The sequence below is a fragment of the Glycine soja genome, chromosome 10 (genome assembly GCF_004193775.1).
Source record: "Glycine soja cultivar W05 chromosome 10, ASM419377v2, whole genome shotgun sequence".
Taxonomy (NCBI): domain Eukaryota; kingdom Viridiplantae; phylum Streptophyta; class Magnoliopsida; order Fabales; family Fabaceae; genus Glycine; species Glycine soja.
Genome location: NC_041011.1, coordinates 28,528,251 through 28,553,324, shown reverse-complemented (window position 1 = coordinate 28,553,324; position 25,074 = coordinate 28,528,251). Strand labels below are relative to the sequence as shown.

The window sequence follows — 25,074 nt, the reverse complement described above, 5'->3', positions numbered from 1 at the left end:
AAATACCAATAAATCGTTAGTATGAGTAATACTAAACTTAATTTTCTTGGATAGGGTTTCAAATTTAAGCTTTATGAAAGAAAAAAATATAATTGGAAGGGAAGAATCTCATCAAAGGTGACCAGTCAGATTCTCCAATAAAAATTAATCATCAACAAACCAGTGGATACTCCAAACCAATAACATGATAAAAAAAAAACAATTAAACGAGTTAAATATAAGTGTTATATATCTCATCTTCTGAAACAATTATATATCATCATCTTAGCCAAGTATGTCATAACATTATCTTATGAATTAGTTTGAGTTAATTAGGTTTCATTTTGAAAAATTAATATATATATATATATATATATATATATATATATAGTATTAAAGCTTATTTTAACAAGTTACTAGGTTTGTCAAGTTACTCTTTATCAAGCTGATATTGAATTACGTTACATATGTTCAATCTTACAAATTTCACATTTAAAATATCTAGTCTTGAGAATAATTCACATCCTATGAGATAGCTTGTTAAGTTGAGACTCATACCCAAAAATTAAGATTGAGAGTGTTTGACTTAACTTATTTTGAGTTAATATTCTCCACAAAAGAAAAACATGAGTCAACACTTATCTTATATGTTAGTTGGTCTAAACTCAAAAATTTTAAAATGATATTAGAATCTCTCTTAATAATTATTGTTATGTCGATTGGATCACTTTATTATTGAGTTTTATCAAACCACCTATAAATATTCAGTAATTGTGCATATTTCACACATGAGATATTCTATCTTCAACATGAGAAATATGTGTTGAAAATCCTACATACTTAACAAAGATATGATCAAAATAATATATAAATAAATAACATCCATTATCTTATAAATTAACTTCGTAGAGATCCAAATTCAAAAATTCTAAGATCGTGACTTTCTTATTTATCAAGAACTTCATTCAATATAAGGAAGTATTCCCTAAAGTAGAGTTAAACTCTACTCTTCTCTCAATCTCACACCTAAAAGTTTTTTTGTTAACTTATATATCTATCGTTGCACTACCGGAAAAAGCATATTCAATGACAGTTTTCTGACACATTCAAAGACGATTTTGAACTGTTTTAGAAACCAACATCATGAAAGTTTTGACTTTTCACGACGGTTCCTAAAAATCTATCTTAGAAAAACTATCATTTTAAGATAGTTTTCAAGCAAATAACCATATTAAAATGATATCCTTCTAAAACGATTTTATATTGAAAACCGTCTTAGAATATATTTTTTAAAAAGAAAAAAAAAATTCTAAGATGATTTTTGAATAGATTTTCTAAGATAATTCTTTGAAAAATCATCTTAAAATCCTCATATAAAAAAAATCAAGAAAAAAATTGAGGATTCTAAGACAGTTTTCAAATGATTGTCTTAGAATGTACACTTTTTTAAGACGGTTTTTTAAAGAATGTCTTAGAATATTTTTTTTTGAAAAAAAATAAAAATTCTAGTAGAATAATAAAAAAGGATAATAAAATAATAGAAAAGGTTAATAACAAATTTTTTATAATTCTAATAAAATAAAATAAAAAGGAAAATATTTGTTTCAATTGCTGTTAAATACATGAGAATTGAATCTTGCATTAGAGACGGTAACTACAATGTAAAGACTAACTAGATAGAAATTAAGGAAATTTCACTTGCACAAAAGAATAACTCAACCACAGAAGTAAACTGCCTGTATAAAAGAAAGCAGTCACCTGGTAAATGTATAAAAAAAACTTGGTTGTTGAAATACGTACAACATTTAAATCCTTAAGATAAATTAATATGGGCAAATTTTAAATCACAATTAAAATCTAGAAAGAACAGGGGCAGAAAGCTATCTTAATTGTATGTTATTCTAACATGAATGTCTCAAATGTCGGATATTAAATATGTTAATAATAAGCTTAAATGATTTATCAATAATCAATTTGCAAGTGCAGGATCACGCCACTCATATGAAGCAGCAAAATAATTACCTCTTCTGCTTCCAATGATACCCCAATCAATCCAGTAATGTAAGATAGAGAAACTTCCATATTGTAGACAGATAAATCAGGGTATATGTTTGAGTTACCATCAGAAAAAATAACTTCAACTGGTTCAATGACAAATTTGTTTTCACAATATTCTGAGAAGGCTATTACCTAAAGAAAACAAAATACTCTATCATCATCTAACCAATTGCACCACATATAAAATGCAAATAGAAAAACATACAATAAAACTCACTACTCTACCATTGTATTCAAAACAACTTTCACTTTTGTAAGATCAGTTGCAGTACATTCAATAAATATATTCTTTGTCTCCAAACTCATGGCTAAATGTGCACCATTAATAATTGGGGGTAAGGATAACACAGTTCTCTCAAAACATTATAGAATATTAATGGCTGAATTCAACATGTAAGAAGAACATTAGAGAAAATTGACAACAATAGTTTTCTGTTCATAAAGCGCACAAATAATAGAAATTTTACAAGGGGCAAATATAAAAGCATTTCAGCAAGTTAACCCGATCAAAATTTAGTGGAAAACTGGGAATGCATCTTGTTGATGAAAACACGAAAGTTCTTTTCAGTTTATGCATCCATATAACGATGACTGCCTAGTGTGCATGGGTGTGTTTGTTTCATGAGTTAATATGAGAGTTTTGTGGAATAACTTCCAACACCTTTACATTGCAATATAGCATATAATGAGTTTATTTAATGCTCAAAATCTGTCAGTTAATTTTTATAAATTAGAATTTCAACCTATAAGATTTCTAAATATAACTGAGACACCTAAGTAGCTAACAGATCAATCACATATAAAAATGTAATCAATATTATCATGCCAGAATTTCTATCATTATCGCTTGCATTCTTTAACTGATTTTTTTCTCTGCATATTTATAACTTCTAGCTGAAATTTAGCCTCAACTTTGAGGGTGAGCATTGGCAGTTGGCACAACAATATAGCTACTGCTTTGTGACCCTTGGAAACAGCTTGTTGGGAGTAACTCTAACAGCATAATGCAAATGAGAGATAAAAGATTTCAAATCTTCATAACCAGAATAAATGAAAATAACATCTTGGACAATACTATTTCATAGCATAACGCGAAGAGAGATAAGATTTCAGATCTTTGAAATTTTAAATACAAGGGTTCTACGAAAGCATCATACCTCTTACTGTCATATAACAGGGAAAACAGGGGAATCCTCAATTATATGCAAGAATTTCTTAGAGTTTCAAATCTGACTGTCAAACAAATAAACAAATATTCAGACACGTCTCAAAGGAAGCACATCCAAACAAAAAAAGATAATCACGGATGAAATGAAAACATAATTGGGTATGATGACCTATAATAACTCGTAATCCTACTTCTGCTACGTTTATAATAACTTTTGATATGCAGAAAGGGAAATATCACACAAAACTCACTTTGTAGAACTCCATTAGCTCATCAGCCCTGAAGTTTCTTTCCTATCATGCCAAAAGCAAAAGAATAAAAATACTAAAGATGAGCTTGGCAATTCACATTAAATATTCAAAGTCCAGTAAATAATGTTATCTGTAGAGTATTACGTGAGAAAGTATGAGTTGAATCACGTGCTTTTGTGCTATAGGAGGCAGCACCTGGTTTCATTGTATAAAACAATTATCACTATTATTGTTGTGTAAAACGATTATATATACCCAAAGGAATAAATGCATAAAATGAAATTGTGAGAGTAAATCCTCTCATTAAAATTTTTCAATGTGAGAACTTTGTGTGTTTTATTCTTCATAGATATTTATGAATTTCAATTGGGTCCACTATGAAATGAATATTATAATAGACAAGCAAAATTGGTCCACTATTAAATGAATATTAATACACAAAAATTCTTTAATTATTTTCGATGTGATGATACATAAACTTTGATAATATCTTGTACTTGTGTATTATTTAAGTCAACTTCATGGGGCTAAGAACTTTAATTAGTTTTGGCCTGATTTATCCTCCCCCACCTCCTCCCCTTCTCTATTTATATATATATGATAATTATTAATTTACTATCATATCATAGTATTTTGGTACCCTTAATCTTATATTAACATAGTCTGTCATTTAAAAAACATAATATGTATTAATATTAAAAGTTAATATATTGGTAATTTAAAAAAGCTTATCACAAATACTTTGGACCTTAAAATTTTTTATTTGATACTTTTTGACATGAATATTTATGTAATATAAAAAATCCAAGTAAATAAAATTCTATAATAATAATAATAATAATAATAATAAAAAAAAAAGGAAAAATTTAGGTTAATGAAATATTTCAACCTACTATGTACATGAACTGCTCAATTTTGAGGTTGAGTTAAATCAAATTAAAAATTAGTTTAGTTTTTCAGAGCTTGAGTTATATTACTCAATTAGATATATTTGGATAAATTTTTGTATAAATATTTTTAAATTAATAAAATAAAATGAAATCATATTTTTAGACTTAAATGTACATTTTATTATTTAACCTATTATCATTTTACTACTTTAGTCTTTTTTTAGGAAAAAAATAATGAAATCATAGAATAAATCAACATTGACTTAATAGTGCTTAAATGAATTAGTCAGTAAAAAAATGTTTAAATGAATTAATTTTATTATCTATTAAAAATGTTAAATAAAATTAATTATAATAGTTTAAAAATTAATTTGTATTTTAAAAGGTTTAAAAAAACTTAAAATAAAATCTTAATAATTTTAATAAATTATTCGGATTAGTTTTAAAAGATCTTATTTGAAAATTTTAATCTTTTTGGAAGGATATTATTAATTTCCTAAGTTGGATCATGTACAAGGTGTACGTGAACTAAACTAAAATCTTGAATATTTATGATTCAAAGGAGTGAAAAATCAAAAATAGGGTATAAAATAAAATCCAGTCTCCAATAAATTAATCAAGGAAAAATAAGAAAGTAACAAACTTAAGATTAAGAAAAGATTATATAAGAAGGGTGACATAATACTTACTCCTTCCAACTCAGAATAAGGAGGCTGCCTTGTCAACATCTCCAAAACTGTACACCCTAAGCTCCATATATCAACTGCTAGCCCATAACCACCTTGGTTCTTTAAGTTAAAAACCTATAAACCAACAATTAAAAGTTAAATCAGTCACAAATAAAAGCTCACAAGTATAAAAAATCATTTGCCAGTTTACTAAAACAACTCTCATAAATCACAAGTGGGGGGAAAAACTAAAGTTTCAAGATTCTGAATTTGCACTCTGCCACAAGAAATCAATGGAAGCATATACTGCAGTAAACTAATTTATGGATGGTTATACTTTATGTTCTTACAGCAACATTTGGAATATGTACTACAGACTAAAACTAAATTAGACAGCCATATGATTTCATTCCTTTGCAGGAATTACTCCAAGCAAATGATACAAGAGCAGGGTCAAACCTCAAGGGCCATCCAGTATGGAGAGCCTTTGCTTGATTTAACATCATTAAATTTCGTTGCCTGAGAAGGTAAAAGACACAAAAAATACGAAGTATAAGCAGCCAGTATTAGGATTGTGTATGATAAGAAGCTGAAAAGATAAATTCAATGTTGTTAAAGACTACCTTTGCCAACCCAAAATCTGCAAGCTTGACTTGCCCACTTACATCAACCAGTATATTAGCACACTTGATATCCCTTTAAAATTGAATAATTGAATTGAAATGTTCAGAATGTAGCAAATCAATGCAAATTCAAGATATTTAAGAAGTCAATTTCCAAGCACTGCATCCAACTTTCATCTTTTGTAATGATTGAAAGTCAAACATTTTTCACTGTCTGAATAAAATCTGTTAAAGCAAAACTCTGCTTCCCAAGCGGAGAATCATACTCAGTATCTGGTTTCTCAACAATTTTCTCAATATAAATATATGTGCAAATAGAGCTATAACATATCCTCTAATATATGAACATAAATACAATAACTATGGGTAACACATGACTAGAATGCTAACTTGCAAGAGAGAGAAGTATATGATAGGAATTAATGTACTAGCTAGTCCTGATACTATGAAAATTTTTAAAAAAATTATGTTTCTATAAAAAAAATTCCATATTTGCTCGTTACTTAACCAATTAGTAATGATGTGATGAATGTTAATCTGTTTCATCATGATATGTCTCTCTATATAAATAAATAGCTCTCAAACACTATCAAGTTCTTAATGGACTTATGAGAGAAAAGCAAAAACTAGTGTATAAATAGGAACATATAATTAATCTAACCTTACACTCACGAACAACCTTGGCAGCCTTGTCCATTTCTTCCTCAAGGAGCTTGAGATCTTCTATGCCTAGATCGTTCATACAATCTCCCATTCTCTGCCTAAGCCATGAACAAACACCAGTAGTTAACAAATAAAACATGTACATGTGCATATATATAGATCAAGAAAAAAACATTACCAAGGAGATCGATCGAAGTGAAGAAAGATCTGTATACCTAATCTCCTTACGAAGATTCCTATTCACCTCTTTCAGTTTCTTCAAATTTTCTTGCATATTGTGGTGGACAAATCAACCAATTAAAATAAAATTTATTATCAATTACAACTTTCAAAGCAGCAGGCAGAAGTAAATCTGAAGTGGAATCAGAATTCATGCAATCTTTATAATATTTTTTTGGTCCATTGCGAATCTGAAGTTCCCTGCCATCTGTCGGGTGCAATCACAATATGTCGAATTCATCTCAAGAAGCAACCTGTTAAAAAGCTCGACTAAACTTCTACAATAAGTCACCAGGTATTACTAGCTTGAGCATAAATCAACATAGAACAAACTATCACCATGACAGAAGTTGAAATTCTATGGCCTTAAAGAAGTTCTAGTTGCTATATACAGAAACAGATTCCTGAGACTCACATTGCCATACCTCCATCAATGGTGAACACCTGTTACATGGAAATTATGGTTTATTCAAACACATGATAGATTAATTGGACCACAGAAAGTAAATAAAATCAGTTACAAAAGACTAAGATGATGTTTGGACAAGTTATCATAATAAACTCATTTTTCATTTGAGCATGACTTGAATTTGTCCAATTACAAAGAAAAAATGGCTAGTTTAATGATAGTCCAATTAATGGGCAAAGAGTTCTATGAGGTTGTATTTAAAGTGTTATGTGTCACCCTCTTTTTCATCGTCATAATCTTTGCTGCTGCATGTAAAAAGCATACCATCAGCTCCAATATTTTAAATTTGAAAGGAAAAGAAAAAACAGCTATACCTGCATGCAAAGAAAAACGCCAGTGAGATTCAGATTAATAACTTCCTGTCATTGTGATTTCTTCATTCTCATTAACAAACCATCTCGAGTAATTCCTGAACCCATGATATTTTTATTTTAGTATGGAATCTTAAATTAAAATAAATAAGTAATAGCACAAGTGCTTAATTTATTATTTATCCAAGCTACCTGCATTATTTACCATACATCAACAGTTCCCCAAGCATCAACTGCCTGCAGATGTAGAATTACACATACGAATTAATTACTTAACCAGGTAGAATAATTTCATCAGTCTAATAAATCAAAGCAAAATATTTGCTCACAGTTCTAATCATAGATTCCACATTGGCCCCATCTTAAACATCTCCCGCGAAGGTAAGAGCTTGTCCACGAAACGCCTCAATTTGAAAGTAATAATCAAATAAATTAATTAATGTAGTTCAGTCAATCAACATAACCGAGATATCTTGAACACTTACTCATAAATAACACCAATAAATAAGAGCTCATATGATCAGTAAGCATATAACAATCTACAAATCCGATCAACCTCGTGGATCTATCAATATGACTCATAAGTATACACTATTTACATTACTTAATACACTACACTAACACAATCCTCTTCTTCTCTCTTCACTCCTCACTCTTCACTCTCCTCTTTCTATCCAAATTCTCCACCAGCCATGGCAATTTCTTCGGCAACAGCTTCCTCCAAACTCATATTATTCCCCTGTGCATCATCTTCTTCTTCATCATCATCCTCTTCCCTTAACTCCACACCCTTCCTCTCCTCCACCACCAACACCCACAAACTAACCCCTCTCTCCTCCTCCTTCCTCCACCGCACCCCTTCTTCCACCACCATCCCACGCCGCACTTTCACCGTCCGCAGCAAATTCGAGCGCAAGAAGCCCCACGTGAGCATCGGCACCATCGGCCATGTGGACCATGGCAAGACCATCCTTACCGCCACCCTGACCATGGACCTTGCCACCCTCAGCAATAACGCCCCCAAAAAATACGATGAGATCGTCGCCGCCCCGGAGGAGCGCGCCCGCGGCATCACCATCAACACCGCCACCGTGGAGTACGAGATGGAGAACCACCACTACGGCCACGCGGACTATGTTAAAAACATGATCACTGGCGCCGCCCAGATGGACGGCGCCATATTAGTCGTCTCCGATGCCGACGGCCCCATGCCCCAAACCAAAGAACACATCCTCTTAGCCAAACAAGTCGGTGTCCCCAACATGGCTGTGTTCTTAAACAAACAAGACCAAGTCGACGACGAAGAGCTTCTCCAACTCGTCGAGCTCGAAGTCCAAGACCTTCTGAGCTCCTACGAATTCCCCGCTGACGAATACCCCCATTGTCGCGGTTCCGTGTGAAGGGAAAAAAGACAGTGGGTGTAATTTTAAATCTGAGGGAGAAACGTATGAGTAGAAGATTAGACACCGAGTCACTAAAGGGTTCAGGAGACTAATATATTTTAAGAAAATCGTCTTTCAACACTTTATTTTTAAGATTATTTTTATAAAATTGCACATTTTCTATTATTTACAAAATTAATATCACATAATATTTTAAGATGGGTTTTGAAGAGTGTCTTGCAACATGCAAGGATTTAAATTGCCTATTGTTATCTATATTGCTGTCAAGGAATAGGGATATCAAAGAGGAATTGAGATCTGAGCTTCAATACTATATCGAAATTTAGATAATAATAGATATAGACCCCAGGATCTAAAGAACAACTCGTGGGACTATATATACCTAACACATGGAACTGATATACCTCACGAATTAAATTTATACGCTTTAGAAATTATTAATTTCACGTGCTAACTTAGATTTTATGATACAAATTATTAGAATATGAAGATCTAAAATGATAATATAGAATAATGATCAAATTACAAGCTAGTACGTTCAATTGCTTATTCACAATCTTTATTATTAGCTTTTATTTTTTTATAATTATTTAATTAAATGTGATGAGTAGATAAATAATAGTGTAAATTACATTTCTCCTGAAAGATGTTTCTGATAGATTCGAGTATATATACTGTACTTCAGTCATTCACAACAAAAAATACTGTACTTCATTTTAAAATTTTACATTACAGTTATGTTAGTTTCCGTTATTTTTTTTTTATAAAAAATGTCTTACTATCCAAATATTCTTACACTATCATCTCCTAAGAGATGAAATAATTATACTATTCTCTACTTTTATGTTAAGATACTAGTTTTTGGACTCATGCAAAGCACAGGGATATATATTTTATATTTAAGAAAAAATTATATATAAGAATGGATTTATATGATTTTTTTCTTTTAAATTAATGTATTAATTAAGCATTAGCTATGTTTTTGCCATGATATATCAACCGATGCAGCCAGTGGCGGATGCACTTGAAAGGCTATGGGGATAATTATCCTCAGAAGACATTTTTTTTTTACATGAGCATATATAATAACTGTTTTATTTTTGTCTATAAGAAATTAGGGCGAATTTACTGTAGAGGGTTAGTTTGCAAAACTATTTACCAATCTGGGTCTATTTGCAAACTTTTAACGCTGGGGGTTGTTTTGTTAGAGGATCCCGCCATTTGCAATGGCGAGATGGGTGTTCCGCCATCTGCAATGGCGAGAAAGAGGGTGCCGCCATTGAAGATGGCGAGAAGGTGGCTTAGCTGGCATTCCTGGAGCGTGCCGCCAGTGGCACGGGCGAGACACCTGCTGACGTGGTGATCTCGCCATTAGCTCCTGCGAGACGCCTGTGCTGTTGACGGGACATGCCAACGTGGCCAGTCCCGCCATTGGCTCCTGCGAGACCAAGCCAGCACTGTTTTGCATTGATTAGCGGAATGAAGGTCACATGCATTGTAGGTTATTCAGACTGGGCACGTAGAGGTGAGATGCATACAGGCTGTGACTCAACAAGCTAGGGCACGTTCTTGCTTTTTGCAGGAAAACTAGACCATTACTTTGTAGATGGGGCACTGTTATTGCATTGGTCTTTGTAGATAGGGCACTATTATTGCATTGGTTAGGACAATGAAGGTCACATGCATTGCAGTTGAGGGTATTCAGACTAGTACTAGTACGTAGGAGGTAGGAGGTGACATGCATACAGGTTCCTTTGTTTGACATTACAGATAGCTTATGTGTAAATTTTGTTTAAATACAGCAGTTGGAATGATACTCCATACTTGCAAAATTTGATATTGAAGAGAGTACGAAAGACTTTGAAGTTTGTTGATTCTATAGTAAGGAGAGAGGAAGAAAGACTTTGAAGTTTGTTGAGGAAGAAAGACTTTGAAGTTTTGAAGTTTGCTGATTCTATAGTAAGATTGTATTTATTTAAAGAAAGTCTTATTTAGTTTTGTTTATTTATCATGTACAAATTTTTTATTTTGAAGTAATAAATTTTATGGTTAGAATAAAATTTTAAGGTCAAATTGTATTAATTTTGTAAATTATATTTTTAATATAGAAATTATTAGCAATAATTAATTGTAAGCCTTTTTTTTAATGGTTTTTGTGAATGAAATTAATTTCTGTATTTGACATATACAATTGTTTTGGTATTATTTGACATATAATTTAATTTAAGACAAAAACTAATTGCATGCTATTTCTTAACTATTTTGTGGTTTGTTTTGAGTTAAAAACGAAGTTTCATTTTACTTGTGATAAAATTTAGTGTAAGTTAACAAAAAGAAATTGTAATTTTAATTATAAAAAACAATAACGAAACTACAAGGAAATTAAAATTAATGATATGCAGAATAATGTATATATAAATTTAATTTAAAAGTCCTCTGATTTAATTTACTAACATAAAAACTAGCATGGGAATAACAATTTTTCATTATTATATTTATTAGTAATTTATTGATTTTTAATAATCTTAAAAGAACTTTATCTAACTTGGACTTTTAGATTATTTGATACTTTATGGTAAATAAGAAAAATATTGAGATAGCAAATTAGCACTAGATCAGGTCTAATTATTTCTTCACTTTTCGAAAAATAATAGGTGAATATTCTATATCTCCATTTTGTGTTTGAAATTTTTGTGAAGTTGAGGAATTTTTCATAAATTATTTAATTAGAGTAATTTTTTTTAGAATAAAGTATGAATGTGTAGTTTAAGTTTAATAGAGCAAGCAAATAAATATTTTATATTTGTATCATTGACAAAATATTTAATTGAAGTAATAATTTTATTTGTTAGACTAAAATTTGAAGGTCAAGTTTAAGTGAATTTTTTATTAATTAGAATTTTTATTTTAAAATTAGTATGAGTAATTATTTGTAATCCTCTTTGTTCATGGTTTTTGTGGCTTAGAAGAAATTTGATGTGTGACCCTTCCGGTTATAAATATTATAGGTGAGTCTTTAAATTTTTGAAGGATTTTTTTTTTGAATTATTTAATTTGACGTATGAGTAATTTTTTTTTGTTAGAATGATATCTCAATGTTTACTTTAAGTTTAATAGAGGAAGCAAATAAATTTTTTTTATTTTTATGATTCACAAAATATTTAATTGAAGTAATAATTATTTTATTTAGAAACAAATTTTAACACGTGAAGTTTAAGCCTATTAATTTTTGTAATTAAGTTTTTTACTTTGAAGTTATTTCTTAATAATGTTTACTTATTTTAATTTGTAGTTTAAGTTTAAGTTTAATTTTAAGTTTAAGTTTAAGTTTAAGTTTAAGTTAGTAGATCAACCAAGCAAATACACTTATTTATTTTAAAACTACTATTGTTATGATTAATTATTTTTAATTTTGATCATGTAGGTATATCATGAATTCAATTATTACAGTGTTGTATTTCAATGGAAGAGTATATGAAGACAATGATGGTTTAGTTCTAAACATTTTAGGGGGTAGGGTTAGGTTTTTTATTTGAAGGGTTAGGGTTAGTTTTTATATTTCATGGGTTAGGGCTAAGTTCCTATTTTTTAGGGGTTAGGGTTAGTTCTTATTTTTAAGGGTTAGGGTTTAGTGTTAATGTTTTAAGGGTTAGGGTTTAGTTTTTTGGTTTAAGGGTTAGGGTTAGTTTTTTTATTTTAAGGGTTAGGGTTTAATTCTTATTTTTTTAGGGTTAGGCTTAGTTTTTTTATTTTAATCGTAAGTGTTTAGTTTTGAACATTTTAGGGGTCAGTGTTAGTTTTTTATTTTAATGGTTAGGGCTTAATGCTTATATTTTAGGTGTTAGGGTTAGTTTTTTATTTTAAGGGTTAGGGGTTAGTTTTTATGGGCTAGGGTTTAGTTCACATTGATGTTCATCGTTACTTAGAAACATTAGTTTTTTCCTTTTGGCTACCTTAGTTATTTGGTTTAGGGTTCATTGATTATTATAGTTTGATACGCGACATAAATTGTATCCATAAGTAAGCCTTAATAAACTGAATATCATACATTACGTGTGAAATTCAAATGACAAATATACAACAAAGCCTTAATAAACGGAGACATGCAAATCATTCATTTTGATGTCCGTGATGCCGTGAGGATGTGTCACATGGTCGATCCCATCTTCGTGCTTGACGATCAGGATTTCTTCTGCCCCAATGCCTCTTCGCTTCTTCTTCGTCAGCCTCCGCAGAAAATGCGTGACGCAAATCAACACCGAATAAGTCACCCGTATTAGGTATTTGTCCCGGTACATTCCATTGTGTTCCTAACGGGGCATTAGGTGTTGGAATTGGGCCATGATATTGCTGTGAAGGGGTCATTGTGGGCCATGAAAAATGAGCTTGTGTTTCCGCAACACCACCGAACGATTACTGGCTTGCAGAAGTATCAGTGTGATGACCCTGAAAAGGATACTGATACATCTGTGTCGGATACTGAGCAAATGTTTGTGGCGTGTAATACATTCCATGGCCACGCTCCGCCATTTGTTGTGAATATTCTTCCGCTTCAACAGTCTCCCTTCGTCTGTCTATGCCCTGAGTTTCAACACTTGACTGAAGTATGTGAAACTGTTGTGCGGGAAATTGACGCTCTGATGCAGGACCATGTGACACTGGCTCAGTGACTCTCTCTTGCTTTTCTGATAACATTGTAATTTTTTCCACATAAGGCACGAGATCATCAACTGTCCATGTATTCCTCCCTTGAGGAGACACCATGTATTGCAATGTCTCCGCAACTTCAGCCTGCAATTATAAGGGTCAGAAAATTAATGGCCATCATTAAAAAAATGTTCAACTAAAATATTCAAAAAAATTAAAAAATACCAATGTAGCCGTCTTTGCATTTTGTGGGTCAACAAACATCTTTGTCTTTCGCCTATACCAGACCATGTAGTCCGAGTTAAAGCTCAATAGGCCTTCTTGTCGGGGATAAGCGTCGACCCTAAATGCATGGCGATTATTCCACTGATAAATCATTGGGGCGAACAATTGCCCCCAATTTTCGTCATGTTTCCCTTTTAATGTTATGCCATGAATGTTTAAGGGTTGTGAAGGAGACTCTGGAACTGGTTGCTGCATCCCAAATTGTCTCAACACTCTGTCCGGTTGGTGTCACTCAATAACTTGGAAACAAATTAGTGGCACCACCGCGTACCACGCGAGACTTCCGACTAAACTAAACAAACGGGAGGCAACAATGATATAACGGTTGATGGGTAAGACTCCCACACAAACTGCATATAACAACATAGTTGTGAACATTGTAGTAAAATAACACATAATTTTTTATTTTACAAATATAATAGGATGTTCTTACCTCATGACGTTTCATAATATCCAGCTTGCGACGAAAAACACTCACATCATCATTGCCGATAGGTTGGTTTCCACGTCGCAACCACCTACAAAGATTAAAATTTAACACATGTCTAAAACCATTTATTCTATTGAAATGAAAGACGCTGTTAAAAATGACTAACCTGTGCCCCAATGGTGTATTTTCTACTTGGGAAGGAGTCCTCTTTGGAGTCAAGGTTGGACATCGTTCCCATGCCCACAGTTGTAGTAAGATGCACATACCTCCGATTGATTTAGTATTATAATCGGTGACACTGCACATCTCTCTGTATAGAAAACCAAGTACGGCAGCTCCCCATGCATATGTGCCACACTCTTCAAAGTCACGTAAAAATTGAATGTACCTTAGCGAAACTTTGTTACTGCTTTTGTCAACGAACAAGACACCTCCAATGAATCTCAGTATCCATGCACGGGCAAACCTTCGTACTTGTTCTTCGTCGTCGTTATTTATTTGTGCAAAATTGTGAGTCAGTCAACTTAATTTAACCACGCTACCTTTAATTTCACCTTCTTGTGGTCTGACTCCCAATAATTCCTCACATAAATCAGCCCAATCAAGATTTGTTGGACCGATTAATGGTAAACCATCCACACTTATACCTAACAATACAGAGACGTCTTGGAGAGTAATAGTACACTCTCCGCATCTCATGTGAAACGTATGTGTTTCCGGCCTCCATCTTTCAATCAGAGCACTAATTAATGAGGCATTTATTTTTAAGTATCCCATCTTGATAATCCAGCCGAAACCAAATTGTTGAAGAAAAGGAAAAATTTGCTCTGAAATTTGTTCTTCCCCTTGATACGTGGGGACAACTCGTCTTATATGTAATTTCCGATCTTCTTCCCCATTCCAAACATGTTCTGAAACATGCTTAGGTTGCATCCATAATACATCAGCATCGATGGGGCCAGACTTAATGTTAATATGTGATGAAGATGATGATGAAGATGCCATTACTACTGCAAAATAAAATATAATACAATAAATTCACAAATCAATTTATACATTATTTGTAAATAATATAAATTAAACTACGCCTATTTATAAAAACATTATTAAATATATAACAATAAATTTGTAAAAAATCAAACTGGCCAATTTTTAATATATTCTATAGTTAAATTAAAATACATGTGAAGAAAACTTTAAATAAATTAATTTTTTTTCTACAATTAACAAAAAAAAATTGAATAAAATATGGACTAACAAATTATTTATAATACAAACAAATATTGAAATCCAAAAAATCATTTCAACAATATATATACAAAAATAATAATAATGTACAATGTATCATATATTTAATAATATAAATTTCCTAAAACAAATAATATTAACCTACAAACTACAACTAACACTATCTTATCATATATATATATATATATATATATATATATATATATATATATATATATATATATATAACTAAAAACTAAAAATATTTAATTCAAACAATATTAACTTATCAATTCATTTATTTAAAACTATACTATCTATATATAACATACAAAATTAAGACACTAAAAAGGCAAATTTACGTCTATTTAATATTATAATTATTTATTTACATGTAAAATGCTTAAATTTCTACCGCTAACTAATATTACAAAAACTAAAAATTTACGTGTGTCTAAAATTTACAAATATATACCTAAAGCTAATATTAACTTGTGCCTAATACTACAAAACCTAATATTAGGTGTGCCTTCCTAAAGTGTATCATGCATGTATATATATTTATTAGGCTAAATTATCATGCGTGTAAATATATACCTAATACTACAAAAGCTAATATCACATATATAAAATTTAAGAATATATACAACAACTAAATATATATACACGTAATATTTTTATACTAACTAAACAAATATATAATATTTTCATACTAAGTAACCAAATAATATTTTCAGCCACATATTATTTTCGATCAAATATATATACATACAATAACTAAATAAAATTTTCATTCTAACCTAACATTGGTATATCTATTAATACGTAAAAAATACCAATACAATACCTACTGATACTAACTAATTTAAACTTAGAATTTTTATTAATACTAACTAACCTACTATTTACATACTAACTAACTTAGAATATTTGATAATACTAACTAACTTAAACTTATAATATTTATTAACAAAATATATAAATTTTATTTACTTTCAAAACACTTACTTGGTAAGGGTAAGAGCACTTGAAGGAAGGAAGCCACACACCAAATTTGAACCAAGGAGCACAAAGCAAGAAGCACACAACAATGCACAAGCTCACACTCAAGAAAAAACACAAAGAGAACTCAGTGAGGAGAAATGAAATGCAAGCGTAAACAATCAAGGTTCTCAAGCAATTTTTTTATAGCTGAAAACTTACCCAACGTTCAAATTTTTGACGTTCACATGCAAGCTTTTCAGAACTGCAAAGCCTACCTATCTGCACACTGCAACCTACCCATCTTTTTTCAGAGTGATTCCTGCACACTGCAACCCCTACTGCAAGCCTACCCATCTTTTCAGACTGAAACAATGCAAACCTATACATGCAAACGTACCACCCCTATGTGTTCCGCAGGCACCAATGGTGGGACTGCCCACGTTGGCATGTCCCGCCAGTCCTAATGGCGACATGCTTAGTCAGCATGTCTCGCCAGTTTGAATAGCGACACATGCTTCGTGACTCAGCTTTTGTTCCGCTGCTACCAATGGCGATACAAGTGTATCACTGATGCCAATGGCGATACCGCCTGCGTCCCGCTGCTGCCAGTAGCGATACAAGCTTGCCGCCAGTAGTAATGGCGGATTGCATGTAAATAACAGACCCCCACCGGAATTTGTTTTGAAACGGACCCTCTTTCGTAAATTGTTTTTAAAAGGAACCCCATACAGTAAATTTGCCAAGAAATTAGTGTTGTACCCATAAAATAATTTTTTAAAATGAATAAAAATGTTATAAGAGATAAAAAAAATTGATATTAATTTTATCATTTTATTTTTTAATTTTATAGTATCGACAATGAAAAAATTATATAATATTTTTGAAAATATATAAATGCGTAAAGAATAATTATAATTTGTAAAAATATAAGTATTTTGAATTTTTTTATCATGAGATTATATATTTTATAAAAATTTATAATAATTTTCTTCTATAAAAAAATTTAGATATATTGTTACTGAATTCAGCAAAGCATAATATTTAGAAAACAAATAAAAAGTTATCTAATTTATTTATTTCAAGTTTTTCAAAAAGTTGCATAAATATCAACTTCGTAACTACTCAAGTGAGTATCTGTGAGAAAAAGTTGAGTAACTGTCTGCATCCACTTTTTTTTTTTTTGTTCAATAACCGTATTCATTCGGTTTGGAATTTAGAGGATATATTTAATTAAAATTTTAAAATACTATTTTAGTATGAAAAGTCTAATAAATTTTAAAGATAATGTAAGAATATTATGACATATAAATTTTTTTATAAGAATTTTATGATAGTTTATATTTTAATGAATTTATATCATAAGAATCTAAAGAATTTAAAATAATTTTATAGATTTATAAGATTTAAAAGTACTATATGAAATTTTAAAAACATATTAAAAAAATTAAATAAATACAATTTTTTAATCTTTTAATAACTAAATTATTTTTAATTTTAGGTCCTCCTATACTAATATTTTTTACAATAACATATTCTAATTTTTGCTTTTGGATTTGAACCATAGATTTAAAATTATATATTGATTTTCTAAATTTTTTTTAATTACTATAATTATTTTATTATAAATCAAATGACATAGTGAATATAAGAAAAATATGTTAGTGATACAATAATAAGCATATACTAAAAAAGAGTGATGAAGTTGAAAAATTTGTAAGAGAATTACTAACTCATGAAAATGACAAAATTAAGGGTGATAATCTCACAGAAAAATGCAAAGAAGAGAAGTATATTTGACATTTTTTGATTCTAAAAGAATAGGAAAAACATATATGACACATATATCTTGAAGAATATTATTTTTTGGCCGTTGTTTTGTACTTCTTTAAAATAAATAGATCTGGTTTTTGTGTTAGGTAGTGAAGAGAAAAAGGGTATATGTGATGATAAAAAAAGAAAGTCTAATAATCAATATAAAAAAAAAGAGTTTAACAAAATTTTAAGGGTTTGAGTGAGATTATTTGATAGATGTTTTATACAAGAAAGTTAGATGAAATCCATCGAAATCTATCCTAAAAAACAATTCATCGAAATTTATATATTTTTTAATATCAAATTTTTTTTAGTTATAAAAATCCTAACTCAGTATCATCATTTTTGTTGTACTCCTTAAAAAATTTTAAAAATCTTAATTAAATACCATAAAATTTACTTATATGATTTAAAAATCCTGATTAAATACACAAGATTTTTTTATGAAAAAAAGTCTTTTTTAAAATCCTTTTGAAATCCTAATTCGTACACCGCATCCACTTTCAATCTTCATTTGCAATTCACATTAATGCAAAGAACTTATTGATAAGATAAATTAATCACGTCAATAAATAGTTTAGTTAAAAGATAGTATGAAAGAGAAAATTATATTTATATTAAAATAGTAAGAAAGATAGTATTAATTAAAATAATAATTTTAAAAAATAATAAATTATAATAAAACAATTTTTTAAATAATTTAAATGTTAACATAATTTAAGAAATATTATGCATCGTATGAATTAAGTTTTTTTTCGTTTTTCCATGAAAAATGCTAATTCCTTTTTGTTATATTTTATTTATACTTCATATGTTAGAAAAAAAATAAAACATTGAATAAATAAATTAAGTTATAAGAGAGTGAGTAAGAAAAATAAATTTATTATAATTATTATATTAATAACTTAAAAAATAATAATTTAACGCTAATAATTTATATGTTAATATAGTTTAAACTATAACAATTTATATGAATTATTTCTTGCAAAATATTTATCCCCTTGTGCTATGTTTTAAACATGTTTTTTATACTAATTATTTTACATGTAGATTTTAACCTATATATTAAAATAAGAAAATAATAATTATTTATCTACAATTTTAAGATTTTAAATATCATGTGAAAAAATTTGAAACAAATTTTTGAATTGAATTTTTGTTTGTCATTTTGTTAAATGTAAGCAAGTGTAATTAAAATTTGATTAGATAAAAGAAAGTATTCATTAAATTTAATTCGTTAAGTAAAGAGATAGTAAGTCAAGACTTAGGATATGTACTTCTCTCCTGGGGCCTAGGTTCTCCCAATTGCAAGCATTGTGGTAATGTGACTTAGACGAGCCTCCATGCTCTTAGGGATTGTCCTTTAGCAAACATCATATGGTGTCACTTGTTAAATTTTAAGGATAGGAATCATTTCTTTGGTTGTGATCTTAAAATTTCTGGATTGATTTTACTATGTTGTACAAAGATAGCAAAGACTCGAGTGATGCAAGGTGCACCTAACATTTTAAGTGAATGGGCGAAAATGTCATTCACTCAAGTTGATCCATATGAATCATATGGATCAACATGATCCGTACAAGTCATATGGATCAAGTTGATCCATATGAGTCATACAAATCAAGTTGATTCATATGAGTCATATGAATCAAGTTGATCCATATGACTCATACAGATCAACATGATTCGTATGACTCATATGGATCAACTTGAGTGAAGGACATTATGATCCGTATGAGTCATATGGATCAACTTGATCCGTATGAGTCATATGAATCAACTTGATCCATATGAGTCATATGGATCAACTTGATCCATATGACTCATACGGATCAAGTTGATCTGTAAAAATCATGCGGATCAACATACAGATCAACATGATCTGTATGAGTCATACATATTAAGTTGATCCGTATGTTTAAATTATACTTACAGATCAAGTTCATTCGTACAAACCATACGGATCAACCATAGGATAATTTTGGAATTAACAAAAAATGCTAGGTGCACAAGCAATAAAGCTAGTGCACCTAGCATCACCCCAAAGACTCTCATCTTCCTTGGTTTGATGTTTGGGCCACTGCGTCCTACTATATTTGGTTTAGGAAGAATAGGTACAACCATGATCCATTAGTTTACCCACATCATTTGAATAATCAGTCTCAATTTGGGAGGAAGAATTGCTAAGAGACATAAAACCATCCATTTGGGTTCTATATTTATTAAGATAAAATGCTTAGCCAATTTTATGCCTTGAACCAAAAAATTCTTTGTTCTTCCAACTTTTCGATCTTCTCATTTGTTTTCATTGTATGGGGATCACTATTCTCCTAATTCTTTTCATTCTATCAATGAAGAACCCATAAGAATTCTCAAATCCAAATCAACTAATTGTTCTCGGATAGCACATGCTCCACTTGAAATTTATCGATTTTAAAATATGTCAAAACCTTGGGTAGTAAAAAAACTGTGGTATGTTGTGCTGGAGTTGTTGCCTAAAGGTGCTAGTGGATGTAAATATGTTATGGTGCTAGTGGATGATTCCACTTGATATACTTGGGTGTATTTCTTAAAGGAGAAAAATGAAGCTATAAAGAAGTTTGTTATTTTCTCTAACATGGTGGAGAAGGAGTATGCAAAAATCAAATGCTTGAGGAGTGACAATGGAGGTGAGTTCAACTTAGCAAATTTCATAGCTTTTTGTCATGAAAAAGGGATCTAGAGGCAATTTACTTGTCCAGACACATTGCAATAGAATGGAATGGTTGAAAGGAAGTTATTTCATCTAACTTCAATGAGCTTGTCATGGATACATGACAAAAATATGCTTCGTGAGCTATGGGCAGAAGCAATTCAGTGTGCCTGTCATGTAATCAATAAGTTGCCTCCATGGCCAAGCAAAGAGAAATCTTCATTTGAGCTACTCTAGGGAAAAACCAACAGTCGATTATTTTCGAGTCTTTGGAGCCATCTGCTATGTACACATTCCAAAGAAAAAATTTAGGGGAAGCAAAATACTTTTTGGGGCTGGAGATTGAGAAGGGAGCTTGCTATTCATTTTGAAATGAAGAATTTAGGGGAAACTAAATACTTTTTGGGGTTGAAGATTGAGAAACTCATGGATGGATACTTTGTTTCTCTGTCAAAGTATGCTAAAAATCTGTTAAATCAATACCAGATGAATGAAGCAAAGGAGGTTGCCACTCCCATGGAAATTTACCTGAAACTACTGAAGGAAGATGGAAAATTACTAGAGAATCCAAACCTGTACAGAAAAGCTGCCTGGAAGCTTAATTTACTTAACTATTACCAAACCTGATCTCGCATACTTTGTTAATGTTATTTCACGATTTGTGCAAGAACCCCGAGTGCCTCATTGGATAGCTGCAAAACGTATTCTTAGGTATGTAAAGAAGACAGGAGAATTTGGGCTGAAGTATGGAAGACACAAAGTATTGGGAAAATACCCAAGTCTCATATCGGCTGCCTCAATCCTTGGAGTGTAGCTTATATACCTGTTGGACAACTTCACTTAATGTCAATTGGTTTTGAGATGAAATCTAACATGGTATCAAAGCGGGCTCTAACCTGGGACCTCGCCTTCGCTTCCGCTGCGACGAGCACCCACCATTTGTGGTTCACGCACCAAGATAGGAGGTCAACCTCAAGCCATTGTTTCTTGTTTGGTTCAGTAGCTATTACATGGTGTAGCGGGAAATAAGTTATTGTTGCTCTTTCAAGCACGAAAGGGAGTGTGACAAATAATGCATGCCATAATAGCGAAGGTTAAGCAGCTCATGTGTCTATGAATCCAATCTTTAATTTTGTTAGTATCCCTTGATTTATGCAATTCAAATAAGTTGTTGTTGTAACATATTTAGCCAAAGTCTAGGAGTTTGTTTCCTTATTTTTTGCACCACCAGTCGTGTATAAAACCAGCAACCCTATTTCTGTATTTTGCAGTTCAGTTCACAATAAAATCACTGATTGGGTTCTGATAGCTTGTTTTCCATATTTCAAATATTCATTCATTTGTTTTAGTGGTGAATTATTCAGGATCACCAAGGTAATTGGGTGGTTGGGTTGGCTAAGAAGATTGGTGCTGCCACAACTTTCAAAGCTGAGTTGTTGGGTGTTTATGAGGGTCTTAAGTTTGCTGGAAGAAAAAGTATTAGATGCTTAGAGCTATAAGTGGATTCTCTGTCTCTTGTCCAGAGTATGAATGCACATAGTTCAGGGAATGCTACTGGATGGAGTTTAGTCCAAGCGATTAAAGTGATGATGAATGAGATCTGGCAAGTGAAATCTCTCCTGATGTTCTTTTTTATGATCAGCGTCCGACCGTGTTGAACTTGTTGCTTTTGTATGATGCTATGGGGGTTAATCTCCCCCATCTTCCTGTGCAGTTTTTTTCTTCGGGCTTAGGCCCTCCCCATTATAAAAAATAAAATAAAATCAAGGTTAAAGTACACTTTTAGTTCCTTATTATTTTTTCTTTTCAATTTAGTTTCTTAATTTTTTTTAAAATCACTTTAGTCTCTCTATTTAACCAAGTTAATCCTTTTATCCTTTTATTAAAAAGAGTAATTTTAGTTGGCGTGACAAATGCTCATTTCATATAACATCTCATAATTTATCACGTATCAACAAGTTGACTAAACTAGTATGGTAATATAACAGAAAGACAGCTTGTTCTAACAGAAATACTTTAATCAAAATAAATGTTTTAAACTTGAAGATCCAAACTGAAACCAAAATAAAATGAAAGAGTAAAATATATTTTAGCAAAAACGAAAATAATGATACATGGAAAATAAACATTTGTTTCGTCGACCACATTCGATAGATAACCTTGTTTAACGTTAAATCATGCATGCTTATCTGACATATGCACAAAAATAAACAAATATACGCAAAATGACATCACGGGGTTCCTTTTACAAACTTATTCTCAAAAGGGGTCTCTTTTTAAACATATTCCTGAGGGGGTCTGTTTTGTAAAAAAATTACGTGATATCGTCATTTCCATCAACGTAACCCCACTGTTCATGCCAGCAGAAAAAATCACGTGTGCCAAGTGTGTTTCGCCATCACCACTGGCGAAACACACTGCTTGCGTGGCCATGGGTTTTGCCTGATGCACTGGCGAAATGCACCCACATGGGTTTCGCCCATGGTGCTGGCGATATGCATGGATAGGAGTACTCTTAAATGATACCACGTTAATGCACTTATTGTCGTTTAATTAATAAGCAATGTTACGTGGTTGGGCTTGGAGATCAATGGCTTGATTAGGGCTCCACGTGTGGTGCGGTGTAGTTGATTACTGGTATTCATTTTAAGGCTTAAGCCATAAAGATAGTGCATGGTGGCTGGAATGGTATATTATTCAGCCTTCACACAATTATTTTATGAAATGAACAATTAAAATTTTGTTTCACAAAATAAAAGGCACTTTAAATAGTAGAGTTATCTTTAATTTCTTTCACAAAATATAAGCAAGAATATATTATTAATTATTTAAAAATTATGATTAAACATTTGATTATTTATTTAAACACACTCATAATTAAGGTGTAAAACAATTAATAGAACTATTAGATTTTTTAATAAAGATAATTTTGAAGAATTTAACCTTTTTTTTTATAAACTTAAGATTATATTGATTGATTTAAAAAAATTAATCTCTACAAGTTGTAGTTAAAATTAATTTATAATAAAAAATAATAATATACCGTGACAACATCCCTCTAGATTTATCTTTTATTTCTTCGTTACTCATAGTCATTCAGCTTTTTATTTTTCATTTTCCTTATTTTAATTGGGTCCAATTCCAACTACCATGCATTGTCTTTATGGCTTAAGCCTTAAAATGAATACGAGTAATCAACAACATCGCACCACACGTGGAGCCCTAATCAAGCCATTGATCTCCAAGCCCAACCACGAAACATTGCTTATTAATTAAACGACAATAAGTGCATTAACGTGGTATCATTTAAGAGTACTCTTATCCACGCATATCGCCAGCACCAAGGACGAAACCCATGTGGGTGCATTTCGCCAGTTAGGGGTGGGAATAGGCCAGGCCAAACCAAGCTTTGAAAGGTCTGAGCCTAGCTTATCAAAGGTCTGAACCAAGCTTTGAGACCTGAGTCTGGCCTATAGCCTATCAAAGGCTTTTATTTTGGCTCAGCCTGACCTTTTTAAAAGCATGGCCTAGCCTGATAGGCTTTTTAAAAGCCTTCTTCACAATAAATATTTTATGGAGCATGAACGTAATAGGAAAGTTAAAGGAAAAAGAAAGTCAATAAAAATAATGAGGAATATAAAAGGGCACATGACTCACACCTAAATTGTAATTAAAGTCTTACTTGATTATAGGAATAGAAATTATGGAATAGTAATGTGTACTGATAGTTTCAAATATATCCAAAAAATAATATAAGTATATATATATATATAGGCCGACCTATCAGGCTTATAAGATTTTTTAACAAGCCTAAGTCTGGTCTATTTAATTTAATAGGCTTTTAAAAAAACCTGAGCCTAATCTTTTAATTAAATAGGTCAATTCAAGCCAGACTTTATGTAGGTCAGGTCGTAGGCCCCTGTAGGTCGACCTGACCTATTCCCACCCATATCGCCAGTGCATCAAGCGGAACCCATGACCATGCAAGCAATGTGTTTTGTCAGTGGTGATGATGAAACACACTTGGCACACGTGACTTTTTCTGCTGACATGAATAGTGGGGTTACATGATGAGAATGATAATATCACGTGATTTTTTTTACAAAACAGACCCCCCTCAAGAATATGTTTAAAAAGAGACCCCTTTTGAAAATAAGTTTATAAAAGGAATCCCATGATGTCATTTTGCCACAAATATATGATAGGTTACATTAATTTTGACCAATGTTGTTAATGGCGAATGACGGTTCATGGCGGAAAGTCAAAAATCCGCCATAAAAATATGGCGGATGGCG

General features: G+C 31.2%; 2 protein-coding genes and 1 long non-coding RNA gene across 4 annotated transcripts; 1 reads left to right on the top strand and 2 right to left on the bottom strand.

The window, feature by feature from the left end:
• Positions 1–3,599: 3,599 nt before the first annotated feature.
• LOC114372673 lies at positions 3,600–5,127 on the bottom strand. Its single transcript, XR_003658260.1, has 2 exons — positions 5,036–5,127; positions 3,600–3,651 (listed from the first exon to the last, which is right to left on the bottom strand). It is a non-coding gene; the product is annotated as an uncharacterized LOC114372673 (long non-coding RNA).
• Positions 5,128–5,474: 347 nt separating this feature from the next.
• LOC114372672 (floral homeotic protein DEFICIENS-like) lies at positions 5,475–7,767 on the bottom strand. 2 transcript variants are annotated; one of them, XM_028330354.1, is made up of 8 exons: positions 7,629–7,767; positions 7,492–7,536; positions 7,205–7,233; positions 6,945–6,963; positions 6,479–6,567; positions 6,299–6,394; positions 5,638–5,710; positions 5,475–5,533 (listed from the first exon to the last, which is right to left on the bottom strand). In XM_028330354.1, exons 2-7 carry the CDS (start codon positions 7,505–7,507, stop codon positions 5,693–5,695), a joined length of 267 nt encoding a protein of 88 aa, XP_028186155.1. In that variant the 5' UTR covers positions 7,508–7,536; positions 7,629–7,767; the 3' UTR covers positions 5,475–5,533; positions 5,638–5,692. The 2 variants fall into 2 exon arrangements, with proteins under 2 accessions (XP_028186155.1, XP_028186156.1); XM_028330355.1 differs by having other exon boundaries at positions 6,299–6,398; positions 6,516–6,567.
• Positions 7,768–7,991: 224 nt separating this feature from the next.
• On the top strand, positions 7,992–8,699 carry LOC114371591 (elongation factor Tu, chloroplastic-like). The gene has a single exon (XM_028328984.1). The coding sequence runs from the start codon at positions 7,992–7,994 to the stop codon at positions 8,697–8,699; it is 708 nt and encodes a 235-aa protein (XP_028184785.1).
• The last annotated feature ends 16,375 nt before the right edge of the window (positions 8,700–25,074 follow it).

Excerpts from the sequence above, each read along its gene's own strand:
- LOC114371591 (XM_028328984.1), top strand. The coding sequence starts at position 7,992 with ATGGCAATTTCTTCGGCAACAGCTTCCTCCAAACTCATATTATTCCCC.
- LOC114372672 (XM_028330354.1), bottom strand. Across the intron at positions 6,395-6,478 it reads CACTTCGATCGATCTCCTTG|AGAATGGGAGATTGTATGAA; the intron begins GTAATGTTTTTT and ends TGGCTTAGGCAG.